The sequence below is a fragment of the Alligator sinensis genome, unplaced genomic scaffold, assembly GCF_000455745.1.
Source record: "Alligator sinensis unplaced genomic scaffold, ASM45574v1 scaffold444_1, whole genome shotgun sequence".
Taxonomy (NCBI): Eukaryota; Metazoa; Chordata; order Crocodylia; family Alligatoridae; genus Alligator; species Alligator sinensis.
In genome coordinates this window covers 2,647,907-2,659,999 of record NW_005841886.1, presented here as the reverse complement: position 1 = coordinate 2,659,999, position 12,093 = coordinate 2,647,907, and the positions used below count along the sequence as shown (strand labels likewise).

The following is a 12,093-nucleotide window of genomic DNA, read 5'->3' as shown; positions in this document are numbered from 1 at the left end:
CTTACAAACTGAGAGACATACAGCAATACATCCCAGGTAAGTACTAGGGCTGTGCAAAATTTCGCCAGCCGTTTCATTCCGACACTGTTTTGACCAATTTTGAGGTTGAAACAGCAAAATCGGAAACAAAGGCTGTCGAAATAGCCTTGAAACAAAACGAGGCTGGTTGAAATGTTTTGAAAGTTGAAACGTTTTGACCATAGGCTGGGGGTGGGAAGTCCGTCCAGCTGGGCTGACTTCCCATCCCCAGCAAAACTCGAAACAGCCTTTCTGTTTTGACAGAACGGAACAGAATGGAACACCTGTTTCGACTCGAAATGAAATTAGATCTGAAATACGGTTCCGTCAAACCTCAAGGCGAAACAGAACGGTGCCATTTCGCACAGCCCTAGTAAGTACCAAGGGGCCCTTTGGGCACCAAAACGGGGGGTGGGGGAGGCACCAAAAGGCACCATTCTGAGAGCTCAAGTGCCTCTATACTAATGCTAGGAGGATAGGGAACAAGTAGGAAGAATTGGCACTCCTGCTTGCAGATAATAACTTTGATTTAGTGGGGCCAACAGAAACCTGATGGGACCCTGCCCATGACTGGGCGGTACACACTGAGGGCTACAGGTTGTACAGAAGGGACAGGGTAGGGAGGAAAGGGGGTGGGATTGCTCTCTCTGTAAAAGAGCATTATACATCTACTCTAATCAAAATGGGATCAGAGGAGGAGAAAATTGGGGCATTGTGGGTTAGGTTACATGGAGGTTGAGGGGAAAGGGACTTGGTGGTTGGGGTCTGCTACAGACCACCACACCAAGAGGAAAAGCTAGACTTGGAATTCTTGAGGCAGTTCTCAGAGGCCGTACAGTCTAGGGATATGGTTGTCATGGGGGGGCCTAAACTACAGCATGATTTGGCCCTACCTGCCTACCACCAGGTGCTGCCTGTGCCATATCGCACAGGCACGGCCTGGCTTGGCACAGTGTGCCTTTAGCCAGGTCCGGGACACTCAGTCTTACCCAGGGACCCGCGCCGCTCACAGGGACTGCCTGTTGCACCGGGCCCAGTTCTGCGTGCACAGGCCCCACGTGCCATTGGGCCAGGCTGCTTCTGTGCACGCAGGACCCAGCCTGGCATGACAGTTAGTCCCTGCGAGCAGCCCAAAGGTACACAGCACTGCACTGGGCCCACACAATATAGTATAGGTGCCAGGTGGCCAGGGCCAAACCATGCTGCCCTGCAGGGGAGGGGAGGGGGGGGCTGTGCCAGGAGGCCCTGAACACCCCGATGGCCACTGCTGCTGCAGGTGAGCTGTGGGCCCTGCAGGGGGGGCTAGAGCTGGGGCCCTGGGAGGAGGAGGGAACCCACCCCTCCTGAGCAGACGGCACCGCACAGTCCCCCCACACCTACCCACACATCCCTCCACACTCACCCATGCCCCTTCCTACCCCAGTCCTGCAATCACATCCCCCCATCACACACCCATTGTGCCCAGCTGCCAGACAGGATGAGACCTACTGGCAGGAGCTATGATGTCAGGCGCAGCTGTCTTCACATCCTAGTTAGTGAAGGGGTCAGGGGAAGCTCTAACTGTTCTATGATAAGAAAACCAAAACCAAACATATAGATATTTAGAGTTTATTTTATTATGATAGAGACACTGGTAGGCTTCCAAATTGCTTTAACATTGCAAATATACGTACAGTAAAAGCTTTGTTACCCGGCACCCATGGGGAATGGGGGGTGCCAGTAACAAAATATGTTGGTTAACTGAGTGGCCCGAATAAGCATCTTTGCCTGTTCAGGCTGCCGCCTCGTCCCACCACATCGCTGCCCCTCCCGCCAGCCCCATGGGATAGGGACAGGGAGGGGGGCCCTATGCAAGCTGCTATGCCCTGGGCCGCGGGGGCTCGGCAGCTCAGGCTGCTTTGCCCTGGGCTGTGGGGCCTCGGCGAAACTGGAAGTGCCATGTTGGGCACCTCTGGTTTCACTTTTCCCTTACAAGCCAGCATGCCGGTTAATAGAGCATGCTGGCTTGTAAGGTGCCAGATAGCGCAGCTTTTACTGTATAAAACATTGCCCAACTGCATGCTTTCTCTCTCATTGTGGAAGAACATGGATTTGGGGGTAATTTTAAAAAGAAGCAATTTTGGATTTTTTTTAAAAATCAGAGATTTTGCAGTTTTTAAATAGGGAACACCAGGATTCCTGCTACTGAGGCAAGTGGCAGGACCCAGGCAGAGCAGCCTGCTCAGGGCTGGCATCTGGGACCCACCTGGAGGTGGCTGACCTCCTGGCCACTTGGGGCCAGGAGGACATGCTTTGACAGTTCAAAGCAGTCCATCACACTGAGAACATCTTCTGGGCGGGAGGGGTGGCGGCCAACATGGCAGTAGGGCCGCACAAAGGCCAATTCTGCAGCCACAGCCCACTGGCAGCTGGCCCAGAGGTGCAGATGCCTCTGCTACAGATGCCTCTGCTGCAGCCATGCAGTCCTCATCTAGGTCTGGCAGGTGTGTAGCCTTGGAGCCACATGCTGTCACAGGTGGCAGCAGGTCATAGCCAGGAAGCAGCCCCCACTGCCAGACTGCTGCAGTGGGTAGAGAGTGCAGGGAACTCTGTCAGAGCTGCTTCAGCAGTCCAGCTGGCACAAGAGGTTAGTGTCCCCAGGTACCAACTGGCTGGGCCCCAGAAGCTCCTGAGCAAGTAGCCACGAGCTGCTTGCCAGGACAGCTTTTTATACTGCTGGGACCAGCACCTGTGCTGGCCCCAGGTTCTAGCTCCCTCTGGGTGAAGTTCTGGGAGGAGCTGGGCAGAGTTATTTTGCCACAAGTGGCACAACTTGCTCCACATCAAAGTGCATGTCTGGGCACATGTGCTGAGGCAAAAATCCACTGCTCAAATTTGTGCTGCTCTTTTTTTTGTTTGTTTTGGATTTATGTCAGTAGTTTAAAATGCCTTGCACTATTACTAAATATTGGTTATTGGATTAGCATCAGCCACTATGGTTGGTTAATCATTGGCTATCAGTATTGGCCAAGAAAATCTCTAACTGATGCACCCCTACTAAGAACCAAATAAAGTAGGTTGTTTTGGTTTTTAACAGTTAGATACAGGAGAAACAAAAAATGGTAATTTGAACTAGCTGCTTTCCAACCAGAACTACATTTCAGAAAGCATTTTACTCAGACCCTGGGACAGAATGCCTGAAAGCATTCTATTTCTGACCCGTATACTGGCTAGTTGTTTTGAGGAAAAGCACTGGAAATCTCAAATTAAAATACAGCTGTCTCAGTTTTATATTTATTTCCCCATGACTCAGATGAGTAACCTCAGGTGTAACTCTTGCACATACTACTTCACATGCAGTTCAAGATGATCAAGCTCATTTATCTTCCTGCCCTGAGGCACTCAAGCATCTAGCCATTCAGCCAGTTGTACTTCATAAAGTGTGGTAGACTGATCTAACCAGCACAGAAACAAAAGCAGCAGCTGCACCAAAACAATGTTGCAGTAGCAAAAAGTTAAAAGATGTAATAGTTAAGAATCCTGAACCAATGTTAGCTTGTCCATGCTGTACATATATTAAATGTATTTAAAAAAAAACATGTACATTGCAATGGATCACTCAATGGGTAGTCATATCTTCCTATGAATACAAAGATTTTAACTACTGCAATTTGACTCAAATTTTAGATTTTCATTAATATCACTAACCTTTTTCTAGGGGTGCACTGATTGAGATTTTGGGGGCCGATACTGAGAGCCGATTTTTAAGGAGGTATAATTGGTAGATACCAATCCAATTTCTGATGCAGTTGTGTGCAACTCGTAGGTCTGCTGTGGTGGACGGGGAGAGGTGAGGGAAGGGGCATGGTGTGGGGGCAGATCAAGGCCCCTGCCTTGAGGGAGGGAACAGGGCTAGGACAGGTGCTGCCCAGCTGGGGACACAGCTGTGGCTCATCCAGGGCAGGAGGGGGCAGCTCCTGCTGCTGTGCACACCCCGGGAGGGTGGGATGGGCTGCAACTGTGGGCTGGGGTGGCTGGCGCCAAGCTCTTCCCGGAACATAGGGGCTCTGCTCAGGGCAGGCAGTGGCAGCGCTGGGAGGGGGCTACGGTGAAATCTGGGGAGGCTGCAGCCCCCCCAAACCCCCTGCCAGCACCACTGCCGCCTGCCCCAAGTACAGCCCTCACGCACTGAAAGCACAGCCTTGTGCGCAGCCCCATAGCCTCCACGCGCTGGGAGGAGCCTGGGACCACCCAGGCTCACAGACTCCTCCCCATCCCATGCAGATCCAAGGCGCACGCCCACCCCTTGCCCTCCTGGGGTGCGCGCAGCGGTGGGAGCTGCCTCCCTCCACCCCCGCCAGACAAGCTGCAGCTCCGTCCCATGCCCCACCTGCCCCCAGCTGGGCAGTGCCTGCCCCAGTCCCTCCCTCACCATGGGGGGCGTTGATCTGCGCCCCCATGCCCCTTCCCTCCCCTTCCACCACAACAGACTTACCAGCTGCACGCAGCTCTCCAAGCTGCCGGGCTGTGTTCCTTGCTGCCTGCATGCTGCGCTGCAGCTGCACGGATGCATGGGTATTTATTGGCCATATTCTTGGCCACATCAGGCCGATTTCCGATACAATCAATTTTCTTTATACCGGTGCCAATCTGATATCAGACTGATGCATCAGTGTACCTCTACCATTTTCCATTTACTTTTTTCCTCCACTCCCAAAGTCTAAATACACCTTTCAAATTGGCATAAGGGCCTACAGGGTAAGAGACTGAACTGCTAATATAGATCAACAAGTGATCACTTAAGATCGAGTGCTTAGTGCCAAATTCTATATCTATAGACATATATACACTTTTAACATCTCTGTAATTGAGAGATGGAAGGAATTTTCCTCAAGCTTCCTCAGCTTAACATTTCCCTCCCCACAAATCCTTACAAAATGTAGGTTTTTAACCATACACTACACATGGACTATTTCAGCCTAAATAATTTTTTTCCAATCAAAGTATAAGCAAATAAGCAGCAGGGGTGGAAGAGACATTCAGGCCTCTGTTGCCCCTCCCTCCCCATGTCATTCTTGACAGGCAATTGGCTAGTAAATACATAATGCTATACTAGGAACCATATATGTTTTCACTCCTTGCAAAAAAATAATCAGACTCATTCCTTTGAACTCAATGGGTAGCCATTTCCTATGAATACTCCCAAGTCTCCTACTCCATTATCTTTTGGGGGAGGGAAGACACGGGTAACAAATTATCTCAAACAGTTTTTTTGGTTTTTGTTTTAATGCAATTATGCATTGCAGAAGTAGAAATGCTGAAAGTGAAGTCTGGCTAATTAAATTATTACATCTTTAGTTTTTAGTTGAGGTCCTAAAGATTTCAACATGACAATTACCTTGTTGCCTCAAATATCCCTGCTCTTTTGTCAGTCTGGATACAGATCTTATTATGAAACAGAAACTGTATTAGTAGAACTTCAGGCAAGGGATGAAATCAGACATCCACACCAATTGTTAGACTTGGTAACCACTTTTAATACCTTTGATTATGAAGCATTTACTTTCCTACAGACAGCAACAAAGAAAAATGAATGGCACTGCTTTTGGGGCAAGTAGGTTACATCCCAGCTGAGTATACACAGAGAACAATAAGGAGATGTTCTTCCTCTTCACTTTGGAAATTATAACATGAGGTTTGACAGGGATCTTCTTGTTTGCCTTCCTGATCAGGGTGCATCTGGCCCAGAAACTGCCTTTGTCCACAGCCTCAAGAAGATTCGAAAATGCAAGCAGCCTAGAAAACCGAAGCTCAATCCAGAAAAGACGGCAATCATGCCAGCAGTGTTTTGGAATAGGAACTAGAATACAGCATAAGGATGATTTCTCCTGTGGCACAGAAAGTACTCATCTTTGACATGTTCTGCCTGTGGAGCAAGATGCTTAGCTTCTAGCAGTTAAACAGGTGGGTAGCAGCTGTGACAAAGAATGCTTTTCATCTTTACTTTGCTAAATGATTCCAACAGTTTCTTTCTGATATAGACCTGGAACCAAAACACGTCCTTTTTTTCACTTCAAGAATTAAATATTGCATCAAGTTCTGTGTAGAGCAACCCCTTTGATCAGCATTTCCTAAACTTTTGAAAACTGAACCCTAATCCCCAAGAAAATTAAAACGGCATCTTCAACCTCACTAAATGCTGTAAAAGGCCTACTGAGAAATAGGCAGGCCGTATAGATCAGAGGTCAGCAACAATTTTGGGCAGAATGCCAAAAACACCTGCAACCTCGACTTGTAAGATGTTGGCATGCCAGGGGAGGATGGTGGGGGGAGCTGCAAGGGGCCTGATCTTTGCCGTGGCAGTGCAGCCCCAGCCCCTTCTCCAAGGCACAAGTGCCAAGCAAAATGCCTCCATAATGCCATGCTCTGACACATGTGCCGGGGTTGCCTACCCCAGTGTAGATCTTCATAACAGGATACTTCTTCTCTCATATAGTTTGATGAACCATGAGGTATTTCAAAAGTCAGTGCTGTGAACTATCGTCTTTGGCCCCTGTTGATATGAATGGTCATTTCACAATCCACTTACTGTTTTAGGCTCCTCATAAACTAATGTGGACAGGACAGCACCATTTAGCCTTTAAAATATGTCCAGATATTTCTTTGCAACTATCTGTGTTCCTGGCAAGGTAATTATGGCCCTATTTGTAGACTGCCTTAAATAGTCTATACCAGAAGTGCTCAACCTCTGGCCCACAGATCTCACACAGTATCATGTCATCTGGCTGTGGGACTCCTCACAGGTCCCCTGATGCCAAGTTGCCACAACATGGGAAGCACTGGGCCCTGCACATTGGATCTGGCACCTGATCCCAGTGTGCAGGGCCAGGTAGGCAGCACCAGACTCCAGTCCTGGTGTGGCAGGTGAGAACAGGAAGCACCAGGCCTCCCAAGGCCCAATCCCAGTGCACAGGGGGTTGATGAGGGCAGTTCTGGGCCCGAGACCCAATCCCAGTGCAAAGGGAGTGGAAGGGGTCAGCGCCAGCCAGTCAAGTTCCTCCCTCCCCCCCCCGGCCCAATCTAGCCTGCAGACAGGCCTGACACCACTCACCTGGCCCATGGGGCCAAAAGGTTAAGCATCAGTGGTCTAGAAGATTATTTGGTGCAGACTGAGAGTCTCATTACTCCAATTGGCAGAAGACCCCCCCCCCCCCCCACTTTCTATTATTTTTCAAACTGAACTTTAGTTGCTGATCTGGAGTCCTAAATATTTTTGGGACTTCCACGTAAGAAAGCACTTCTTTTCCCAGGCTATAATGCAAGTAACATAATTAGCAAAAGCATCACAAGTCAATGGAGGCCAACCTTTTTGACAGGTGCACCAAAAATTATCCTTGTATCCTCCCTGAATGCCACTCTGATCTCCTTCCTTTAATCTCCTGCTCTGCCTTCTGTTCCCTGCTCCATCTGCTGCCTATCCCTTCCCTAATCAGCCATGTGCTAAATACCTAGGCTGCCCATGCCATTTGTGGCACAAATGTTGGCATTTATGTAGGGTTTGATTAAGTTAAAACTGCATGGGGAGGAAGTTATTAGTTAAGTTTGGAAGGAGAGCTAGAGTCTGATGGTTGTCAAGGATAAGGGATTACAATATTGTTTTATTTTTGTAACTTGTCAGGGTGATTCAAGCTCTGGCAAGGAATCCCTTCTTAACAGGAGAAATGTAAAGATTTAAAAGGATATACTGTGGTAATATTAGTTTTTTTGGGGAAAGTTCTGTCCTTAAAAATATAAAATGCTTTAAACATCAAAATTGAAAATTATGCATTAGAAATATGGCACAAGGAAGTCCGTATTTTCCAAAAGAAATGTAGTAGAATTGAGAAATACTGTTTTGAAGCTTCTAAGAAGCCCTTAAAGATTTACATAATATATATTATTCAAAGATACATAAAATGAATAAGAAGCCATTGACATTTTCATTGTTCCTCTAAATAGGAATATTTTGGAGTTCATTATGCAACTAACACTTAACTGGCATTTAATGTAAAAGGACACCTGCTCCATAAAGCTATTCTTTAAAACATTTCTACTTATCCCTGAAACTCAGGTATCAAAACAGTGACCAAACTTTACAGTCCAACATTACCAAACTATTGCAAATTAGACTTAAATTAAGGTCTTACATGATCCGTAGGGATTATATCATACCCATGAATAGATATGAACTAGATTTAAAAGGGCTACTTTCCAACTAGTATGCCCCTATATAGTTGGAGAGTATTTGAATCTCAGGACAATGAAGAATCTAGGGCACTGGTTTTCAACCATTTGAGATTCAAAGCATCCCATGTTAGATTTAAGGCACCTCTCAGAAAATTCCAGCTCTTAGTTTTTACACATTTTTTGACTATGGAAAAGATTAATAGAGCAATTTTGTGCGTTGCAAAGACCTCAGAAAGACTACAACTGGTCAAAATATTTTTAACACTATGGATTACTATTTGAAATCTCTGGGTTTGTCTTGTGAATTGTGTGTGTATACCTATCAGTGCTAACATTGTGTGGCACCCTTGAAAGGATCTCAAGGCATCCCTTCCAACATGCCATGGCATTTTGGCTAAGAATCACTGTTCTAGTGGGAACTACCCGACTTCTTTTTTTTCTAAAAAATGTTGATACCCTCTGCAACATTAAAAATAAACAAAACTGTGGTGGGTCATTCACAAGGATCTCAGTGATGGAATTCAAATATCCTGAATACAACTAGGTTCTATCTAGGAGTGCAGAAATATGTACCCCTCTGCTCTATCTCCAAGTAGACAGTCAGTATCAATAATCTTAAGAAAATTTACATTTCTATTTTAAGAGAAATACAATCCCCTCTATTAAATCAGTAATATTTTTACTTGGATGATTGTATTATTAATACTATTCACGTGGAAAAATCCATATACCATTTAAACAGTACCAGACTTATTGACCTGTGATGCAATTTGTGGAACAACCAAATGTTCGATATGAAAGTCTTGTTTCAGGTGTTTTAGAAACTGAACTGAATCATAAAACATGTATCTCCATTTTTGATACTATGATAAACTGACTTGAGCCCCACCTTCATACTCTTGATTTTTAATTCCTGAAACACTGTGTAGGCCTCCCACTACCGAGCACTTACAGGGAATGAAAACAAGACGACACATCCTTGGCCCAGTTCAAGTATAAACAAGCCACCTGCAGAATGTCCATAGGACAGCAGTGATTTAAACAGCCTAACACTGCCTCTGTGTGCAGCTACCATAGATGTAAGGAGCAAGGGCAGGACAGCATGTAGTTTGAATGCTTTAAAACTACTTCAAATCTGAAAGGCAGAACAGCCTAAAGGCAGACAGATGGGACTACTACAGGCTACAAGAACCCTTGGAGGATCCCAGTCTTAGGGAATAGAGATGGCATAACACCAGCTTTGTTCCCCAAACCACAAACTTATTTTTGGTACTTCTCAGCAGCCAGACCACAAAATGTGGCCAGTACTCTTAAGCAATCCAATAACTGCTGGGATTTATTATATTAGGTCTTCTAATTACAGTAACAATATTTACAATAGACTGCAACCTCATAGCATACATAGCCTGACTTTTTAATCAATGCCTTGATCTCTTAATGAAATGCATCACCATTGTAACCTCTCAGGTTTGACACCAAGAAGGTATGACACAACAGCATCTAGTCAGTGAATACATATCAGGTGAGGACAGTGTTGGTACAGCAGAGAGAGTCCAACAGTCAGCATCAGTCAACTTATCACAGAAATACTGGTATCTCAGGTGCCACAGCCTGGAAACTTGGTAAAAGTTGGCTTTTAGTGGCTACCGCTATACTCATCTTTCAAGGAGGGCATCAGTTTATCCTTTGTCCTGTAAAGTTTTAACATTCAGAGTCAAATTATCCACTGCACAGAGTTTTCAAAATGAAAAGCATTTTTTTGCCCTTCCAAAATAGGTTTTATTTAAGCCTTTTTAAATGAGTAAGAATTCACCTTTAGAATGAAATGAGGCTCAAAATTTTCAGATCAGGAAAAGAATTTTTGATCGCATAGGGTTTTAAATGAAAGTATGTTCCAACTGGAACTACATTAGTTATGGTGACAGACAGCCAGAAACTAACTTCTCTGGACCCAACAATGAGCAATTAAGCAGCCCTGTTAAGCTTCACTAGCTTCTGTCAAACAGTGACACACAAGTTGGTTTTTACCCTCCCACCATATGCTGGTAAACAGTGAAACCTAAATACTTCTGCCTGAAAGTGTACCACTGGTTGTTACAAGTAACGCCTACTACTATAATTGAAAGGAAAAAAAAGGAAAATTTCACTTTCAGTCCATTTGACACCACTCAGTGTATTTGTTTTATCCTGCTTACATGGTTCTTTCACAACAAATGGGATATTTAAGCAAAACAGGAACTAATGGAAGATGGTAGCACCATAGGCTATTTTGAAAATTATTAATTAAAAATTACTCTGCTCCCAGAGGATCTCCCCCCCATAAAACTCCCCACTTGTAGGAAAAGAACATCATGAAGCCAAACTGTCAACTAAACTCTGTGCTGGTCAGAAGTAAATTAACCATCAATAAATAAATTAACTTAGAAAGTACTTTATATAATGCTGTACAGACAATAACTTAATGATTTTAAGTGAAGCCACACCATGACTGAAGAATTCACAGTCTATACACCATATTCAACATAGTCTGTAACAGGGCTGTCCATCTGTCTCCAAGTTCCCTCCCCACCTCCACTGTTTAGCTGCCAGTGAGTGGAGCAGTGCTGAAAGCAGGTCCTGGGCTATGCAGGGAAGAAGAGGGTGGGAGGATCAGGACCCCAACCAAAATGGGATTGAGCATAAGCAACAGCTGGGGAAATCACCCATGCGGTGGAACAGGGGAGGGAAAGGGAGGTGAAGTCATGTGCCCATGCTTGAGTGGTACTGGGGTTGTGGGGGTGGGACACTGCCTGTGGTGGGCTTGCAGTACAGTGGGAGTGGTGGGGAGGTGAAGAGCATCTAGATGCATGTCATGCTCAGTGCAGCCTGTGGCCCCCAGCGATGCAGCCCTCGGGGGCTCAGAATTTGTACAGCCCTGCTCTATAATATTTATTCCTTTATTTCATCTCTAGCATCACATTTCCCCTGTATGATGGGGATCTCCTGGGGTCTGCACGGAGTGGACTGAACCAGGGCCTGCAGAAGTGATTAGCTAGGGTGAGCCTGGAAGACGAGACTTCCGACTTGTATTCAGTGTGGATAAACAGGAGGAGCAGCCCACCCTGCCAGGGACAGACAGTGACAACTCACTTCCCTGAGGAAGCCAAGGGAGCAGAAGGAGACCTGGAAAGTCAACAAGGGACCTGCCCACGTGAAAACTTTTATCCCTGCACGAAGCTTTCCCACTGGAGTGAAATCTTGCAAAAGCCTGCAAGGGGGAGTCACAAGAGTTGTGCTCCACAGCTTGCCAAGGCTGCCCGGGCGGTGCGGCAGTGCACTGGGAAGCCCACAGCCGGGCATGTGCCACACCAGAGCCTTTCCACCCAAGCCCCTTGAAGCAGCATGGCCCTGCTGCCTCCCAAGTCGGGAGGCTCCTTTAACACCTAGGCCTTTTCCCAGGAGCCTCCAGCCTTGCTCTGGAGCCACAAGCAGCAGCTTCTGGTCTCAAACCGCAGCAAGGGAAGTTGAGTTTGGATATTAGAAAGACTCTCTCACTAGGAGGGCAGTGAAGCACTGAACAGGCTACCAGAGGAACTGTGGACTCTCTCCATCCTTGGAGGCATTTAAGGCCCCGCTTGGCACAGCCTGGGCCAGGATGATGTAGCCGGGGCCGCTCCTGCACTAGGCGGCTCCCGAGGTCCCCTCCACCCCCCGTCTCCGCGGTGCGGACCCAGCCCACCTTGTTGTTGTACTCCTCCACGAAGCTGCCCAGCGCCAGGCGGAAGCGCTTGTCGGGCCGGACGCTCCAGTTCATGGCATACACGGTCCAGGGCGCCTCGTACTTGTAGATCTCCTTCCGCTTCCCGTGCAGCGACATGGCGAGGCGCGGCG

The 12,093-nt window shown here is 46.8% G+C and overlaps 1 protein-coding gene across 1 annotated transcript in view; it reads right to left on the bottom strand.

Annotated features, from left to right (window-relative positions):
• Nucleotides 1-12,087, bottom strand: part of DCAF7 (DDB1 and CUL4 associated factor 7) — a 38,432-nt gene extending 26,345 nt beyond the window's left edge. Inside the window, exon 1 of the mRNA XM_006017830.3 lies at nt 11,942-12,087. Within this exon, the coding sequence (XP_006017892.1) occupies nt 11,942-12,079 (138 nt within the window). The 5' untranslated portion in view covers nt 12,080-12,087. The remainder of the gene's footprint in view (nt 1-11,941) is intronic.
• Nucleotides 12,088-12,093: the final 6 nt, after the last annotated feature.